Source organism: Phasianus colchicus, chromosome 3 (genome assembly GCF_987193195.1).
Source record: "Phasianus colchicus chromosome 3, bPhaCol1.hap1.1, whole genome shotgun sequence".
Classification (NCBI taxonomy): Eukaryota; Metazoa; Chordata; class Aves; order Galliformes; family Phasianidae; genus Phasianus; species Phasianus colchicus.
In genome coordinates this window covers 449,295-468,546 of record NC_143438.1, presented here as the reverse complement: position 1 = coordinate 468,546, position 19,252 = coordinate 449,295, and the positions used below count along the sequence as shown (strand labels likewise).

The window sequence follows — 19,252 nt, the reverse complement described above, 5'->3', positions numbered from 1 at the left end:
TACGAGGCGGCCAAATCAAGCTGCAATTGGAGTCTGTTTGCTCATTTTACAGGCTGAAAGTGTGCAGTGCAGTAGTTGGCAGCAACCTTGGGTCTCATTTATTTTTAGCACTGCCAGTGGAAAAATAAACCTCACAACTGTTCTGGAGATATAATCTTGATAAGGATTTTATAAATGTAACTTTAGGCTTCAGTTTTTTCTTAATGGCATTTTTTGTGTGTTTTTATTATTATTATTATTATTATTATTTCTAAATTCCTGAGCAGTCACACTTCTTAAGCTGACCGTAGAGCTATGACTTGGTTATGTTCTTGTGTAACCCCCACTGCTCTCCCTTGAGTCACAAACACCTAGACCCATTGCCACTGAGACAACTGATTTTATGAATGGGACACAATGAAAAATAGCAGAGCTATCCTGGAAGAGCTGGGTAGAATATTTTTGTCACAGTTTGTTATCAGTAAACACAGTTCTTTTCGAACCAAAGCACTAAGCCAAACTTTAAGTGAAAAAGGATCTAGTGCTGCTGGGATCTGGAGGGGACTGTAATTTTTGCCGAATCACCTCTTTTCATCTAAATAAGCCCTTGAATTCTGTTGTGAGAAAAAAAGAAAAAAAAAAAAAAGGAAAGAAAAATCACTATTGATCTTAAAGAAAGTTTTCAACAACCCAAAGAAAAATTACTTTCACTACAAAATTGTAAACATTCCAGGTCTTTTTCAGACTGAAATTTTATAAAAATCACAAACTGAAATCCTTTTTTAACATCAGTTCTGTTACCTGTCAAAACTATAAATAGTAATTACAAGACAGCAAAAAGATTGTTTTCTTTGGAAAACATTTCAGAAAGATAAAATCAATGAGAATGGCTTTGTTATAATGGGCTTTCTCCAAGGCATAAGCTCTTACTGGAATTTAACAAAGTGTACTAAAAGCTATTTAAAAAAGAAAAGGAAAGATCAAGTATTAACTGATAGAACTTTTCACTTTTTTGACCTTGTAAACTTCACATCATAGTGCCTGACAGAGTTAGAAGTTTTCCTAGAAGCAGTACGTATGTATATCCTGTTATCTTCTTTACTGGTTTAAACGTATTGCATAGAAAGCATGCATTTTTAATTGTGTTTGTGGAAAAGTTGCCTGGTTGTGAAACTAAGTAATTGGAATTTGTCCATTTGAGCAATGTGAATTACTTTTTTAATAGTCTTTGCATTTTTCACTTCAGCATTTCAAACTGATCCATGTGCAGAAAAGAATCTGAGAGAAAGATAAAAGTCTCCATCTAGTGGGCAAGAAAACTTTTTATTAAAAAAGGCAAACAAGATTTTCACTTCATTTTATGCATGAGGAAATACTGCTTTAATTTGGTTTCATTAAGCTGCCATGTTGTTCTTAATTCTTGCCTTCTACAAAGCCATTATTTCAGATACAAAGCCAAAATGGTAAAAATTATTGATAGTCTTGAGCAAGAAGCAATAAATGATACAAAATGAGTGGGTTTGTACAAAAAAAAAAAGGTAAAAGTTGATTCATAACGTTTTAGTATTTCCCTCTTTTCAAAATATACGGTAACCAAAAGTGATTGTCTGTCAACAAATATTTGATACCAAATATCAAGTTATGGATGTTTCCAGGCAGGATTTAGTACAGGAGTGTCTGGGGTGTATTTTTACACAGGGAATTCTCCCCATGTGTTACTTCAGCTTCCTTAAATGGTCTTCTTACCTCTGAGGTGCAAAATCTGGCTTCCCTGGCAACCTCACCCCATGCACCGCTTGTAGCAAGGCACTGCCTTGTCAGCCTCTGTTCTCTTTTACGGAGGCTAACACCACAACTCCGTTGTCCTGCCTTTTGTCAAGGACCCTGTCTAGCATTGTTGTGTGTTCAAAATCATCCTGGCAGGATATAGCAGATTTATTTTAGTTGCATAATTATTGAGAACAGTACTAATTGTTTTTTTTTCCTTCTTAATCTAGTGTACTGCATTGCAGTTATGCTGCAAACTCCCAGGGTACTCTCTCCTTCCAATCATATATAGTTAGCAGATGAAACCGTTTCTTCAGTGAGTTTCAGGCTCAGAATTCGTGGGAAAATGAATGAGCAGAGGCACCTGTAGATTTAGCATGGCATACCAAATACATTTTATGTCCTGCCTTTTTTTCTGACTGCTCCTCATTTTTAAGACATGCATCAACTCCCCCTGTGTAGTTTACAGGGGGACAGTATAACAGGTCATTGTATGACTGCATTATGGTATATGAGTTTATTATAGCCCACCTTTATACACTTCTTGATCACCACCTGGCACCTGTCGTTTGGTTTGTTTCACAGACTAAAGGAAGGAAGGTCTTGGAGTTATTACTTTTCTAACTAACTGGTATTTATTACAGCTTTTTTTTTTTTTTTTTAATCTAGGTTAGATTTACTCAGCTTTTTTATGTGGGACTTCTTTGTGGGACTAGCAAATTTCCATTTATAAATGCTTTTGTTTCAACAGTACCATTAAGCCTCTTTCTTTCTTTTTGTAGCTAACCAGGTGTTGAAGTTTGGAATGCTTGTCAGTACTTCCAATACCTATGACAACTCTGGGATTGTGACCATCAAGACGGACAAGCCTTTGCTGTGGACAATGGCAATCAAACTTTAAGATGAATTGCAGCTACCTTTTCTGATCCAACTGAATTTACAGCAAAATTTCACTGAATTGAGACAGTAAAACTGATTGTAAGGGAATAAGTATGCACTACATAGGTAATAAATGGAACAGAAATAAAAGTCATTTAAGACCAAACTGAGCCTAGGAACAGCAGATCAGCAGAGGCACTGTCACCCTATATGATCACAAACAGAAGCATATGTAAATAAATTGCTAACCTGGTTAGTTTTAACTATTATTCCAATACTAAACTATTTTTCCCCATTTTTCCAAAAGCATACAGTCCTCAGTTGCACAGAGTACACCTTCATTATGAAAAGCATAATTTTTTTCTGACCCTATTTCTAAAATATATAGTTGCTGGTGACATTTTCTCAAAAAGAATAATAGTTGAAACTTTCTACTAATAAGGCAAGTTTGTCCATTGAAGAAGCTTTGGTTTTGCTGTAAGTCCAACATCAGACTTCATAACATTAACTGATTTTAAAGTCTGCAATGCAAAATAGCACTGTAACTTCTACAGTTACTGAATCTTTCTAGTAAGTTTTTGGAGTGAAATACAAATTTCTTTCTCTCAATCTGCAGACCAATAGCATTTCATCTACTAATTTCTGCAGTTTATAAATCAAAATATTCAGTCATTCAGCACATGAAATGTTCTCATCAATACATGCAGAGGCCTTTATAATTATGTATGCAGATGTCTTACAGAACCAGTATCCAGTCAGAAGCTATGCTTCCTTTCCAGCAATCTGAATAAGGTTTTTGTTGATTCTCTGAAAAACTGTTTACTATCTCTTAAAACTAACTTAACGTCAAACTGTACATCTTAGTAACCAAGTTTTGTTTCCTTAATTTTGCCATCAGAGTAAAGATCAGCAATGTAAGTTCTTTTTTTTTCTTTTCTCATTTTTTTCCTGTTAATTACATAGTATAATATCAGTTGCAAATGCAGAAATGAACTAGAGGTAGTGATGATTCCAGAAATTAATTATGACAATTCCAATCAATAGACTTCTAACTCATCACTCACAATAATGATGTCTTCTCACTGCCTACCTTTGCATTGGAACAGATTCTCAAAAGAGACTGTACATTCTCCACCCTTAGAGTTTTTAAGGTCTGAACAGGACCCTCTGAGCATTCTCGTCAGAATGTAGTACTCGCCCAGCTTTGAGCATGAGTTGGACTAGGGATGTCTCAAGATTTATTCGTACTTGAATTATTCTATTACAGTAGAAAAAGTAAGAAGAAACACTCTACTATTTAAAAAGAAAATGTTATGTAGATAGATATGATTGTGTACCCTTTGAAGGAGAAATAAGGTATCAGGAAAATCTGAAAACCCAACCTGAGTTTGCAAACTGTTCAACAGAAAAATAAATTGCAAAATTGTGATTTTTTTTTTCAGTGAATGTCACAATGTCTCATTCATCATGATGAGCATTCAGCTGCCTCTGTTGGGAGAACAGAGTAATCAGTTTCAATTAACCAAGCATCATCAGTGATCCTGTATGAAGTCTAATTTATCTTCCCAACATTGCCTTGTTAAGAAGAATATTACTAGCATTACAACATACATCCTGTTTTTAAATATTTAATTTAACTTAGAGGACAGCATTTAGAGGCATAAGTTAGCTATGTTTAGTGGTCACAGATTTTTTACCTGTCTACATGGATAAAAATACACTAAAGAACTGGAAATCAAAATATTTTACATCCAGTTTTGAAGCAGATACTTGAAAAGAAACTTAACAACTAAAGATCTAATATTTCTCAGCATGCTGAGATGTGAATCCAAAACTAATTATCTTATTGACAGAGTTCTTTGAATATTTACCAGTATTTTTCATATTACACTAAAATATGGAATGCAAAGATACTAAAGCAGAGACCCTTTGACATGGTCCCCTTTGACAAAGACCCTTTGACGTGATCCCCCACCACATCCTTATCTCCAGAGGACAGGCTGAGGGAGCTGGGCTTGTTCAGCCTGGAGAAAAGAAGGCTGCTGGGTGACCTCATTGCAGCATTTCAGTACATAAAGGGAGCCTACAAACAGAAGAGAAATCAACTCTCTGAAAGTACAGATAACTGCAGGACAAGGGGAAATGGTTTGAAGTTGAGGGAGGGAAGATTCAGGTTGGATGTCAGGGGGAAGTTCTTTACAGAGAGAGTGGTGAGGTGCTGGAACAGCTGCCCAGAGAGGTTGTGGATTCCCTGTCCATCCCTGGAGGTGTTCAAGGCCAGATTGGATGGGGCCCTGGGCATCCTGGTCTAGTATTAAATGTGGAGGTTGGTGGCCCTGCATGTGGCAGGGGGGTTGGAGATTCACAGAACTGAAAAAAGTTTGTCACCTCAGTAAAATATTTTTTGAAAAGCTAAAACTCAAATAGACTCTGTTATAAAAGCCAGTTATGTGATAGTGTCACGGAGTTATCTTGATCAATCTGTGCCCATGGTAGGGGGCAACAGGCCTGCAGGCCCGCTGTCCTTCCCACCCCCCCCCCCCAAAAAAAAAAAGAACAGTGGCAATGTTCTAAGGAGGAAACTTAATTTTACTAAATATGATATTGGAATGCAAGATAACACAATATAATACAATACAACTGGAATTGAGGCTAATAAATCAAATAAAATTAGAGAGATGAGTGTCCAAAACCAAAAGCCTTACCATGAACCGAAGGCGCACAGCTGGGGAGCACATCCACACACTGCTAGGCAGCGAGCGAGACAGAGAGCCCTGCGACTTCCTTCCATGACATATCTTCTCCTCTGAATGCGAAGTCCTCTGGGATGTGTCATTCTTCTCTTCTGAGAACCAGGTACCTGGAACGTTGTCAGTCAATGGAACTGGAGTACTAACTCTTTAATTACCCATGCTTTACATGATGTTATGATGTGGAATACCTATAACAAGAATCATAAAACCATGACAGATAGCAAATCTGATTGCAAAAAAATCAAAACTGTTTATTGATGGTAAATTAATAAAGGTTTGGCAAGTATGGCAGATATGATGTGTCCTGATAAAAACAGATTTTTCTAAAATCAATCTGTCTCACCAGACTGTAGCCAGGCAAACTGGAGAAATAAGAAAATTCATAGAAATAAATTTGGAGAGTAATTTCAACTAATTTCAAACTTTGACTATAGATGAAAGTACTGATGTAGCAGATACTGCTCGAGTTGCCAATTTCATTAGAGGTATTCATAAGGATATAATGTCACTGAAGAAATGGCTTCTTTGGTGCCACTGGAGGACACAAATGAATCTCTTTATTCATATGAAACAGAAAAAATTACATTAAAGCTATTTTCTTTAACTTTGTCCAAATATTTGGTTTAACTTCCAATGTACATCAAGAAAATTTATGTGTAAATGCTTTAAAAAAAGATAATGTCATGAAAATCATCATCAAAGTTCTGAATTTCATAAAGACCAATGGACTGAATTGTTGCCAATTACAGGAGTTCATTGGAAGTATAGATGCTGATTATGGGGACATCATTTACTTTTCTGAAGGAAGATGGCTAAGAAGATATTACAATTTGCAAAATGAAATCAAGTCATTTATGGAATCAAAAAGAAAAATTGTTCCTAAAGATGAAGATGAGAAATGGCTTACATAGTTCGCCTTTTTGGTGGATTTGACAGCTCATTTAAATGAGTTGAACATGCATCTTCAAGATGAAAAATCACCTGATCTGTTTTAAACCATAACAAAATGGGGGAAAAAAAAAAAAAAAAAAAAAAAGTAATGAAACTTAAATTATGGCAAGCGCAACTTATAGCGAATGATTTCATGTGTTTTGATATGCTGGCTAAACAGAGTCCTGTGAGCAGTAAAAAATATACACCCTTGCTTTCATTTCTAATGAAAAAATTTGAGAATAGGTTTCAAGACTTAAAAAATCATGATTTTTTTTGCATAGTCTCACTTTTATTTTATGTCAACACAAATACATTAGCTGCAAATTTTCAAATTGAATTTATAGAGTTACAATTAGACATTCAACAAAAATAAATATTTGATCATGTCTTTTTACTAGACTTTTATAAGACCTGACTTACCAGAGAAAAATATCCCTTGCTTCACAATCATGCTTTATTACTGTCATTACTTTTTGGCAGTAGGTACATTTGTGAACAACCTGTTTTCAAAGATGAATCAGGGAAAGAGCAATATTTCATCAAAAACCTCTGACAAACACCTTGAGAACTCCATAAGAATTGCAACCGCTTCCCTTGAATCAGACACTGATGCATTAGTTTCACAAAAGCAAGGTCAAAATTCCCACTAGTTTTATGTTTTCTTATTATATGTTTTAGCAATATATTAAAAATAAGCTTTGTTACTTATATATATTAATTATATTATACATTTTATCTTCAGCCCAAGACAATTATTCTTCACCTAATGCCACCCAGGCAAGCCAGAAGATTGGTGATGCTGAAAAGGCTCAGCAACATTCTTTTTTTAAACAGGTAAAAGTTCGTTCAAAGTTCAAAACTTGGCTAAATTCAAGTTTCATATTACACAATAATATGGATCAAAGAAATAAATAAATCCCATTCTTGCAAAACCTGTTGCTGTCTCCATTGCACTCTTCTGGAAATCTGGAAATACAAAAATGAAATTCAGGAAGATTCATGTGTGGCATACAGGAGATGTTCGCTGCAGTGATCGTGGGAGAGAGCTGTCGTTAGAAAATGGTAATGGTAATACACAAAGCAGATCAAGAACAAAACAGCACCAAATCTGAGAAACAAAGGTGTTTTTTCATAAGACAGATAAGATTTTAAGAGAAGATGCTGCTTTCCACAAAGCATCAAATTGATTTTTTATTTTTTATTTTTTTTTAATTAGTAAGCAGAATTGGATATATCCACAGCCCATAACAATTCATGGAACATTTATTCCATTGTTGTTCTTTCATACCCCTACAAGTCTTGACAGTAATCCCCAATACGTAATCAAATATGGAAAAGCTGCAGTTAGGTTTGTCACAGGAAGAAACCTTCTTAAGTCCCTGCAACAGTATAGTACATAAGTGCTGTTACCAGTTATTTAAAGACACAAGTTGTAAAGTGCACTGAGGAGGTAGGAGTTCCTAAAAACTCTGCCAATCTGAAAATGAAGTTCCTTACCGATCATATCCTAACTATTACCTCTAAAAACCATCACTAACTGACAGATTACATTGTGGGAAAGGTGTTCGGGGACATTCCAGTATAGAACAGCCATCAGGTAGGTGCCTCATCAGGCTCTCTAAGACAGGTCATTGACTGAAGCCATGCTCACGATCCATTGTTGGCCATCAGTGTTGCTGGTTGACTAAGTGATTACAAAATCAGTCTTTAAAAATTGGAAATTTTGTTTCTTAATTTTATGTTATCGTAACTATGTTGGATTAATTTGTGTCTATGTGTTCCTGACATTTAAAAATGATCTTTGACTTCATATTCGCCTAAATGGTCTTGAGTCTTTCTTCAGTGTGGATAAGCACATTTGTGTTATTTACATTGGGAAGGAAGATAACTTCCCGCCTCTGTAGCTGTGCAGATGCAGAAGAAGCACATAAACGGGGCATTAATTTTAGGAAAAAATGGTGGCTAAGATTGGGAGTTCAGAAGAAGATGAAGTGTTTGGCCCCCATTTTTGGGCTTATTGAAATGCCGCTCAATCAGCTTTTAATGCCATGGTTGCAGAAGGAAATATTTCTAGTCTGAACCAGTCATCGAGTCCTCCCCCTCTGATTTGTGCTGTGTAATATTCAGTGGAGATGAAGTGTGGGAATGCTACTAACATATTTTTACCAGTTCTAGATTTATTGTGTACAACTTTAAAGATGATCCTTTAAACAAAGACTGTATTCAATTTCATTTGAAAGATCTGAGGAGTGAGAGCACTTAGTAGATTTGTGTCTATATGCCTTTAATGATGTAAGTGTGAAAGAAGGTCCGTATGTGGGTGGATATATGAATTAAGGAAAATGAGTTAGGTTAAAATTTATGTGCCTTCATGGGGTGCTAAATCAGCAGCTGCAGTTCTGACCTTGCTAAGCCAGATTCTCGCTGCTGATAGCAGATCGTTTTCTACAGACTTTGACAGTACAGACAGTGGGTCTCCTGTTTCTCCAAATAACATGGTTAGCTATCCTATCTCTGGAATGCAAGGTAGCAGTCTCGGACAGTAAAACCACAAATTAACGAAGAAGCAGCAGATTAGTGGACAGAGTTGTAGCTGATAAGACGACCGGCCAGGGCAAATCAAGCATCCTCCAACTTGACCCAGGTCAAGAGTACACAATGAGGAAGACATACAGTCTTCATCAGAAAAGACCACCGGATGAACCCTGAGAGATACCACACATGCATAAAAGGACTGAGATTCAGGGCAGAGAAAATGTCAGTCATTCTGGGGACTTATCGTAATAACCCAAAATTTTCTTGGAAATCTAAAGCATTTGTAAGCAGCTGGTTCTTTAAGTACGTGCCTTTCTTGCCCTCCAGTATGCAGGCCAGCTGGGAATACCCCCTCTGCACCCGGTCTGTATGCAGCGCTGATTAAGCATACCTTCTTTGCTTATAGTTTGATTTCTGCATGTCATGTGCAGCAGGGGGGCATTGGGCCTGAGCCCCGCTTGTGTCACAGCACAGGGGCTGCAGGGGACACCAGGAGTGCAGAGCGGGGAGAGCCGGGCTGTGTGTAGGCCAGGGCATGAAATCTTCCCTGGGCAGATACGTGGCTGCCGTGGTTTTCTCCCAAGTCTTCATGTTCTTGGATAATAAGGCTCTGCAGCAAAAGCAGCCGGGCACTCCTGATACTTTGGGGTTAGGAAAGGGCAAACCGAATCAGAGTCTGTCAAGAGCACAAAGCAGTGGAACACAGCACAAGCCATTTATTGCTATTGAATGGACGATGTGAAGGATGAGGGAGTAGAATTTGTTTTCATCATGAGTCATCTGAAAACATTTCACAGAAATTGTAACATTTTCAGAAGGAACATATTGACATTTTGCAGTTGTGCAAAATACTAACTGGGATAGAGAGTAAAGAGTATCTGCAGAATACCATTCTCTTCTAGTTTTGATGAATCCAGGGAGAGCTCAGAGTCCAGCTTAAGTAATATTTTTTTGTCATACTCTGGGTCCTGTGTTACATTCCCTAGATTTTCATCTCTCCAGATTCCAGTTCTGCTGACAAGTTAGGCTTGAATTCAGTATAATATCTGCTTCTACCTGGGTTCAGGTTCTTCAGGTCTTCTGCCTTCTTGCCAGCTTTTTATTAATGGGGAGTGAAGTTTCTACCACAGAGCAAAGATTCGTGATTAAGAGAAACAAACGGAACTTTCCATATGGACTTTCTTGGTAAGCTAGCAGTCCTACTTATCTTCACCAGTACTGCTTGACCTAGATTTTACCTTGTTGTAGAAAATGACTGAGATTTCTGGGGAGATTATTAGATGAATATAGCTGCATTTTTTTTTCTCCAAAAAAAAGGGACTGCTGTGCTCTCATTAATACCATCAGAGAGTAGATGCTGCCTCCTGTTTGAGCCTAAAATACTTCCCATGTTTGCACAGAGTGAAGGTTGCATATACAATTATACAGTGCTCTATCCCCAGAACTTTCCAGACTTTTCATAATTTTTCTCAACATAGCTTACAGTTCATTTCAAAAATAAACTAATGAAGTTTAGCTTCGGTTAGCATAGTCCATTTTGAATTATCATTCTGTATCTTTTACAGGCTAGTAGCAGAGTGGAGATCTTCCCGAGGTGTTGAGGAACAGACACAAGCTTCTTTTGAAGGCTTCAATGAAATTCTGCGACAGCAGTATCTGCAGTATTTTGATGCTAAAGAATTTTGATGGTAAAGGATTCTATGGCTATTGCCAGATCCATGTTGCTACATATAATGCTTACATTTCAGCCAATGCTTGAAGAGCAGAGTTCACTAAGGCTGGCAGTTCTGTTTTCAGAATGCATGAGAGAAGCCTTAGTTAGTTAGTGTGTTTTTCTTCACCTTCTTCTTTGCAACCAATAAACACATTTCTAACATTAAGATTCTGCCACTATAAATTTTTGGACTAATTGCTTTTGTAATCCTTGACAATGTTATTTGCATGTTTTAAAGAATGAGTAATTTGAAAGAAAGGGAGATAAAAACCAAATATCAGCGGATGATCAAATTACTGAGTGGATCAGGTTTTAGCTGCTTTTGAGCTCTCAAAATTATACTCTGAAGCCAAACATCAGATTGTATGATTAAGCCATGACAAAGTATATGTTCCTAGTTTGAATGTCTAAATACAAACATTTTCATGAATGGCTTTTCTATTGTGTGGCCTCTCCAAATTTTCTTCTGTGATTGCAGGTGCTTTGAAGTACAGTAGAATTTGAGTAGAGTAGTCTTGCTGTAGAAGCAAAATAGTAGCTTGTAGTTTCATGTTTATTATCCTTTTTATCCCCTGAAGGTGCTCGTGTGGAATGCAAGAAATTGATTTAAATGACTGGCAGAGGCATACCATCTACTGGCCTTATACCAGAACCAGCAAACAGATCCTGTGGTTCTGGCAGGTTTGTAGGCTTCTTTTTTCCTCAGAAGAGCACAGCACAGCAACAGCTTAGTGAACAACCGTCAGAATTACTCAACAGATTTGTAGTGTGTAAATATAAATTATTACTGCTAATTCCAGGGGTTTTTAATATCCAGCTATTCCAGGGGTGATGATGAAGTGAAAAAAGAAATATTAGATTTTACATCAATGTTAATTATTACTTTTCAGTTTGTGCAAGAAATAGATAACGAGAAGAGAATGAGACTTCTACAGTTCATTACTGGAACATGCAGATTACCAGTGGGAGGATTTGCTGACCTCGTGGGTAACAAGCCCTCTTTAATGCATTTTATGCTTATATTAATTCCTTTTTTTAATAAGGACCAAGCTATATGCTTAAGGATATTTTTTATGAATTTATATTGATTCTTTTTTCTAAGTCTTGCGTATTGCTAGAGTTACGAAGAAAAAGAGATGGAGGGAATATTAACACATGCCTTGCATCAGTGATTTGATACATGGTTTGGATGTGGTCCTGGCAGGGCAGCCTGTTCTGGGTATCCCTGCTTGATCAGAGTGGAAGGAAACTCCAGAGACTCCTTCCAATACCAAAGCAATTATGTGATTCAGTGATTGAGTTTCTTTCAAAACCACTTCTTATTGATGCACTTCACTACAAGGATTTCTTCAGAGACATATACTGGAAGACATATGTCTTTGTTCTCTGCAAGTAGTTATAATCTTGTTTTCTCTTCAAGCCTTTCACGCTCAATTGTCATGTATTGCCTACCAGTATACGTAGGCAGCTAGACCTAAGACTTCGTTATGGATTTTTTTGCAGGGAGCAATGGACCCCCAAAATTTTGTATTGAGAAAGTTGGGAAGGAGAACTGGTTACCTAGAAGTCACACCTGGTAAGTACGTGGGATAAAATTCTACTACAGTTCTGTTTTACTGATGACAATCTACTTTGAGATTTTAGTAAGTGGGTAATATACAAAAGTGGTTGACACTGTATGAAAGCAAAACACTGGGTTATGCCAGTAAGCTTTGTTGAATAATAGTTGAACTTCTGAAAAACAGTTTTGTTCTGGAGCCAATTCCATTGTAAATGCCATGGATTTGCACACTACTAAAAACATAAAGTAATAAACTACTTTTTTCTAAAGAGTTTGGAATTGATTTTTCATTATCACCACGCTCTATCTTGTCAATGAAAATAAATAGCCACATTCATGCTCCCTCTTCTCTAGAGAAAATGTAGCTTCTGCTCAGTTTCTCAGTTACACTGGTGCTTTGTGAAAATGCTCAAATTTTAAATTTCAAATACAAAAGAGAGATAAAGTGAGACTTCTTACTAAGTACATTGCCATTTCTGGAAAATTACTGTTGTTCAAGTGCTTGTGCTTTAACTCTCATAGATAAATGCACATCAAGATACAGCTGTTTTAGAGGGTATAAATCCAGTTATCTCTCTAAACAGGAAAGTTCATATGCCTGTATTCCTAATGGATTTTTTTGGTGGTTTAAATTATTCTTCAATACTTTAGGTTTTTCTTTGTTTTCAGTTTCAGTCGCTTAGACCTTCCACCCTATAAGAATTATGAGCAGTTGAAGAAAAAGCTGTTATTTGCAATTGAAGAAACAGAAAGAAGGTTTTGGGCAGGAATAGCTATGATTTGCACCTTGGAGAATGTGAACTCAACACAGTGTTGTTCTTCGCTTCTTCTGCTTGTTGCACGCTTCATTGTAAAGTACACTTGACTTGGATTTATGTACACTATTAGTGTGTAAGTCAATGGATGTTATCCTGAAGTTTTCTCTGCATTAACTCTGGATTTCTACTGAGCACTTTCAGAAATCAAAAGAGCAACCAGATATGGCTACAAAGGAATTATGATCCAAGGAGAGATTTAACACAGTTTTGGGCTCTACTTTGTTTTACTTTTCATTACTTAGAATGTGTCCTTAATGACTGAAAGATTTTTTTTAAAATAGTTTTGTCTTTCCTTTTTAGTAGCATATTTTGCTACTGACATACTGGGAAGTTCATTAGCAGCTGCAATGCTGCAGCAACATCATAACCTCTTTACAGCAGTGTTATTAGAGCCAACTTGTAGCTGTCCTCTGCCTACTGTGAGCAAATTCATAGCTTAAGTTACGTTTCTAACTCAAGTGTGGCTGAACTGTTTTTTCCTTGCCTGGAGTCTGCTCACATGCCAGTGGGACTCAGACTGCTGTTAAAGGGATGTCAAACTGTGGCACAAATCCAGAGCATAGCTTTGCTTTGTTTTTCTCACAATCTTGTTGATTTCTGAAAAATAAATGCTTGCCCAAAGTTGCTGGAACATTTGATTGTGCCCTTCAAAGAGTTCTCATCTTTTTTTCTGTGTAACACATCTAACTTTTAAAACTATATTAACACTGTGGTTCTTCATTTGTTTTGCAAAAGACAAGACCACCTGGGATTGCATGGATGCAATTTAGATTCCCATTTGCAGTCTGATGTTTCTTGTCGGAAGTGTTAATGGAAATTATACTCAGTGTTATTCTTCCATGCTGCAGACAGTTTTCTCTGAAGACTTCATTGGTTTATCAGGAAGATGTACCAAATAACTGGATTTTAAAAATGATAATACTTACCATTTTTGGTGATGAACTGATAATAAAATATTAGCTAGAACTTGGAGGACTTGAAAGTTTGTACATGGATTCCAGACTTTCAACATTTTGGAGCATCAGAAAACAGTTCCATAAAGATTAGAACAAGTTCTTGGGGCGAGTTTCTATTGTAGCTCACCCTACACTGCTTACACAGCTAGTAACTTTTGTAATAAGTTCTTACTGAAATAATAACATCTTTTGCTTCCTTTTATAATCTGTTAATATTCACTTCTATTCTGATTTACAGTGACATTTTATTGCTCTTTAGACTGAATTCACTTTTCAGGTGTGGTCAGCTCTTTTCTTATTTGACGGGAGGAAAATAAACTTCTTTGAGTCGCGCTGTTAGCCATAGTCAGAAATGAACTTGAAGTAGCATGTAGCACGAGTTAAAGCATAACTGTAGCTCAAAGCACTGGGACAGCAGCTGTTTCGAAGAGGCTTCTATATGCTGGAGCTGAAACAGGACAACGGGAAACTAAAACTGAACCTCCAGTCTTGAAAAGAGTATTTCCTTCTTTCTTCTAAACTACAAGAGGGAAAATCCGATTCAGGCCTACTAAGAACCAAGACATTACAGTTTTAACTCATTTAAAGAGTTTTTCAAGTCAAAGTGGTACATGCTCATTGGAAAGAATGATAAGACCTTAGAGTAAATGCCTCCTTTTGTCATGTATATTCTAACAAGAGCAGTGGAAAAGAGTTTCTGATGATACAGGGATTATCCTCTTTTACCTTTTCACTGGCTGTGAAAGCTAACCTTGCTTCACTGTTTTACCAGGAGGAAAATCTGCCGATTTCAAAACATTTGATGGATATTTTACCGTATGCAGCTCACAAGGAGAAGAAAAAAGCCTTGTAAACATTCTGTTTATGTTAATTCTTACAATGAAATCTAGTTATCTAACATATTTACAAGAGAGATTAAATTAAACAGGATAGCGCAAGATTAAGCTGTGAAAAATAGTTTGTGTTCTGCATAATGCTTTATGATTCATGTAGGGAACTAAAATGTTGTTAATGTATAAGTATCTCCCAAAAGGCTTTCAGCCCTATATTTTTTAAATAGAAAATAGTTATAATTGAAATAGCCTTATCCCTAGTTCTGTAGGGTATGGCTGCTTAATATTTTCATGGTTGAAATGTTTAGTTCAGGAAAAAAGGTATGTGCTTGTATATGTTCTTGCAGTCTCAGATTCCACTTACTCCATTTTTTCTGTCTTTTGTTTAAGTGACATGTTTGTGTCCTTTCTGCTTTATTAGGATGGGGAGAGGGGACTGGATATCCCAAGCACCAGAAATGGTTTTAAAATACTGCAAACAAGGAATCAGCTGGGAAAAAAGTCTGTGAAAGGCCAAAAGTTAAAGCAAACCTACTAGTGTGTTGAATTGACAATGTCCTTGAAGTCTGAAGTAAAGTTTACTTAAACATTGTAAGCTAACAAGTCTGTTAATTTTTTATAGCATGTTCTGTAGAGATAAAAAGTTGTTAATATGAACCAACAGTGCACTTCTCTGTTCTTTATGGGGATGTGGTGGAAACATCACATGGATAACCCACAACATCTGCTATCCCAGATAATATTGGACTTTCAGCAGAGATTAATAAATTTGTCTCCCACTACTACCCCCACCACTGCTTTAGCAGCTTGAGCTGTGTAAATTTATACTGCATAACAACTACATATTCATATGTAACTGCCAATTAGTCCTACTTTTCAAGCATTAAAAAAACTCCTATTTAGAATTTTGCCTTATGAGAATGACATGAAAAAAATGAATGAAATGCTGCGCTGCTGATCTAAGAACTAACAAAGCCTTATTGCTCCAGGTAGCTCAGGAAATGTTTGTATATGAAATTGTACAGTAAATGTGTCATGTCTTCATCTGATCTAGCATTGGAAGCTTATATTTTAATGCATATGTTTGTGTTCCAGAAAAAGAAAAAAAAAGAAAAAAAAAAAAAAAAAGCCTGTTTAATTTCTCTTGTTTGCATTATTATTATATGCTACACTGAATTTGTGATTTCAACTCTTTGTTATATTGGTATCTCCAGCGCCCTTTTCTTGTGGTGTCTTTTTAATTTTCTTCAAGAATCATTGTTTGTGTATATATGCTCTAATGAATTCAGACATAAACTGGGATCAGCAGCAGTGGATTGTAAAATACTGTACTGAAATTCATTGTCAAAATTTCCTTGCATTGTAATTTCAAGTATTCAGGTAATGGTAATGGTATCTCAGTAAGTGTTGGAAATATCCAAATAATTTATCAGGATGGTATCTCTGATAAAGCAGATTTTATTTGCAATTGCAATGGCGGGCCTCCTGCAAGCAGGAGAGCCCTGAGAAAACAGTGTTACATCTTTTATTCCCTATTACCCAATGCTTATCTCTTCCTGCCCTGGTTCCTCATTGGCTGAGTACTTCAGGTTCACAATTTTCCCGACATTCAACTAAACATACGGATACTGGCTAAACATAAATTGTTGCTAGCTAAGCATATATTGCTAATTAATTAACTTCTCACATTTGCTCATTCAGCACTAGACCACCTGCTGTCCTGGGATAGAGGTAAGTTTGAAGGAAAGATGTAGGGGAGCATTAGTTACATTCCTCCTAATCCAAGAGAGGGACAGTTTGACCTTGTGTAAGAGGTCCCTTAAGTTGTTTTTTTGCTGAGGGCCTCTTGGCAAAACAGAATAGTCTATAATACAAAAGTTAAATTTTTGTACTTTTAATTATTTAATCTTATCTACTAAGTATGCATAAGCATGGAAAGATTACCTAAAGGACAAGTGATAGGGATTATTAAAGACGCCCCTTTATTGGAATGACGAGAATCTCAAAAAGAATTGTTAGTACCAAAAAATGACACTAGATGGCAGCAGAGACCATAAAATACTTATCTTGCCAGTTCTAAATGCATCATCATTTCATTCTCACAGTAAGTCAAACACTTTTATAAAACTACTTAAAGAGATGGTAGCCCTGTTGTTATTCATTTCATGTTATGAAGAACCGATGTGGAAATAAAGTACTTCATAACAGTTCCCTCTGGATGAGAAGGCCCAGTGGAATGTCAGCTGCCCTCAAACAATGTGTGATTAGAACTCGTAGCAGTCCTGCTTCGATAGCTACAGATGTTGCACTCCACAGGGTCCCAGTAGCCGTGGCAGCCCATGTGGATGGTATATATGACGTGGTCCAGGAAGAGAATGTGACAGTCAGTGTTCACACTTGAAAGCCCTGATCTGCTCCCCTTCTCCACTGATGACCTTGTAGATATATTTTAAAGAGCCCTTAGGAGCTTTTGTGCCATCCAGAGCCCTGGCATTCTCCTTTATATAAACCAGGCTTGGCTTCCTCTTGGGGTTTAAGTCAGTTTCCTAGGTAGAACTGGTGGTCTTTGTGGCTGCTCTCAGAGCAAGTAGAATCCAGGCAGCTATTTCTAGGGGAGCCCTTTCTATTGGGTTTGACTCTTTGGTCTGATCAGGGAGACCAGGCTATGCATGTGGTTATCATGACTATCAGTTGTTTCTCTGTTAATGGGCCTTTCTATCCTGCAAGGATGATTCCCATCAAAAGAGGGGTGGCCAGCAGGGACAGAGAGGTGATTGTTCCCCTCTACTCTGCTCTTGTGAGGCCCCATCTGGAATACTGCGTCCAGGTCTGGAGCCCCCAGTACAAGAAAGACAGGGAGCTGTTGGAGAGGGTCCAGAGGAGGGCCACGAAGATGATCAGGGGACTGGAGCACCTCCCCTATGAGGACAGGCTGAGGGAGCTGGGCTTGTTCAGCCTGGAGAAAAGAAGGCTGCGGGGTGACCTCACTGCAGCCTTTCAGTACCTAAAGGGAGCCTACAATCAGGAGGGCAATCAACTCTTTGAAAGGGTGAGTGACAGCAGGACAAGAGGAAATGGTTTTAAGCTGAGAGAAGGGAGATTTAGGTTGGACGTCAGGGGGAAGTTCTTTACGGAGAGATTGGTGAGGTACTGGAACAGCTGCCCAGGGAGGTTGTGGATGCCCCGTCCCTGGAGGTGTTCAAGGCCAGATTGGATGGGGCCCTGGGCAGTCTGGTCTAGCATTAGGTGGAATGGTTGGTGGCCCTGCGTGTGGCAGGGGGGTTGGAGATTCATGATCCTTGAAGTCCCTTCCAACCCTGGCAATTCTGTGATTCTGTGATGATAGACCTGAGCATAAGGTGAGCTGCTGACTGGAGCCACCTCTGCTATTGTGCTTGGTGCTTGCTGCATCGGGGTGAAGTGAGTCAGCTCTAAGGTATGCAACTGCATTTGGATGGCTTGGTCATCATTTGAGGCTCAGACTCTTACTGATAGCATAGGTTCATATCAAAGTGAACACCTGGATAGCCAAGTCTCATGAGCTTTTCACCTAAGAGACAAGAAGAAACAAATGCGAAAAATCTACGCAGCCATTCCACAGTTTCACTGTAAAAGGAATGAAAGAGGACAGAAAATGCCAGCTTGAAGCAAAATGCACTCTAGAGTCCAAAGCTGGCCACAGAATGAAGCAAATAATGTGAGCACCTGACATCATCTATTCAGGGTAAAGTACTTCTGCAGCTCAGCCCCTTTATTAAAAATACCTACCCCCAACATTTGGAACTGGAAAAAAAAAAAAAAAAAAAAAAAGACAAAAAAAAAGTCCTGCATCTGTTTAGGTAGGAAAACATAAAAGATAAATCACACATATAGCTCAGTTTCATTTGGTAAAAGGCAAAAGTGACTTTCATTGCCATAGGATAAATACATTGAGAATGACAGTGAAAGCTGACTGATTCATCACTGTATGAGTCCAAATTCACATATGGAATCACAAACAGGTGGATTAAGCTAGTTACAGGGCATGATGCATATTTTACAGATTTCCTTTAAAGTTAACAAATCTTCTGCTTACATCAGGACACAGGGCAGCAGCACTGCTTTTCCAGTGATGGCTCTAGAGTGTCAGTAAAAGGAAAGTTCATACCATAAATCCTCTTAATTAAATAGATTATATGCATAACTGTATGTCTAAGATACAAAATACACTCACTCGCATGTGTTCATACACATGAACATTAGTTAACAGTTCGTTTTTGAAACTGATTTAATAAAGTCTGATAAATATTTCTGTGAGTTTTCACTGTCCTTGTTATTTTTCACTGCCTCAGAACATAAAACTATGCTTTTCTTCAATGGAGAGAGCTAATTAATTCAGGGAATCAATGCATACAACTAGTTAGGCTATCAAAGAACTAAAAAACCCAAATAAATCTTATCACCTTTTGCCAAAATTGCTTGGAACAAAATATGTATAAACAAGAAACAGAACTGTATCCCCAAATCTCTTCCAAATAGCATTAG

At 37.4% G+C, this 19,252-nt stretch overlaps 1 protein-coding gene across 11 annotated transcripts in view; it reads left to right on the top strand.

The window, feature by feature from the left end:
• The window catches only part of TPK1 (thiamin pyrophosphokinase 1), a 269,847-nt gene extending 254,001 nt beyond the window's left edge, over positions 1–15,846 (top strand). For 2 of the 11 annotated variants that reach the window (XM_090136769.1, XM_090136772.1), the window contains 6 exons: positions 7,054–7,145; positions 10,412–10,534; positions 11,139–11,241; positions 11,451–11,547; positions 12,064–12,136; positions 12,791–15,846. In XM_090136769.1, the coding sequence (XP_089992895.1) occupies positions 7,054–7,145; positions 10,412–10,532 (213 nt within the window). In that variant the 3' untranslated portion in view covers positions 10,533–10,534; positions 11,139–11,241; positions 11,451–11,547; positions 12,064–12,136; positions 12,791–15,846. Of the gene's footprint in view, positions 1–2,528; positions 3,540–4,067; positions 6,424–7,053; positions 7,146–10,411; positions 10,535–11,138; positions 11,242–11,450; positions 11,548–12,063; positions 12,137–12,790 lie in introns of those variants that run through there. The other 9 variants (XM_090136782.1, XM_090136786.1, XM_090136770.1 and 6 more) reach the window with 8 other exon arrangements.
• Positions 15,847–19,252: the final 3,406 nt, after the last annotated feature.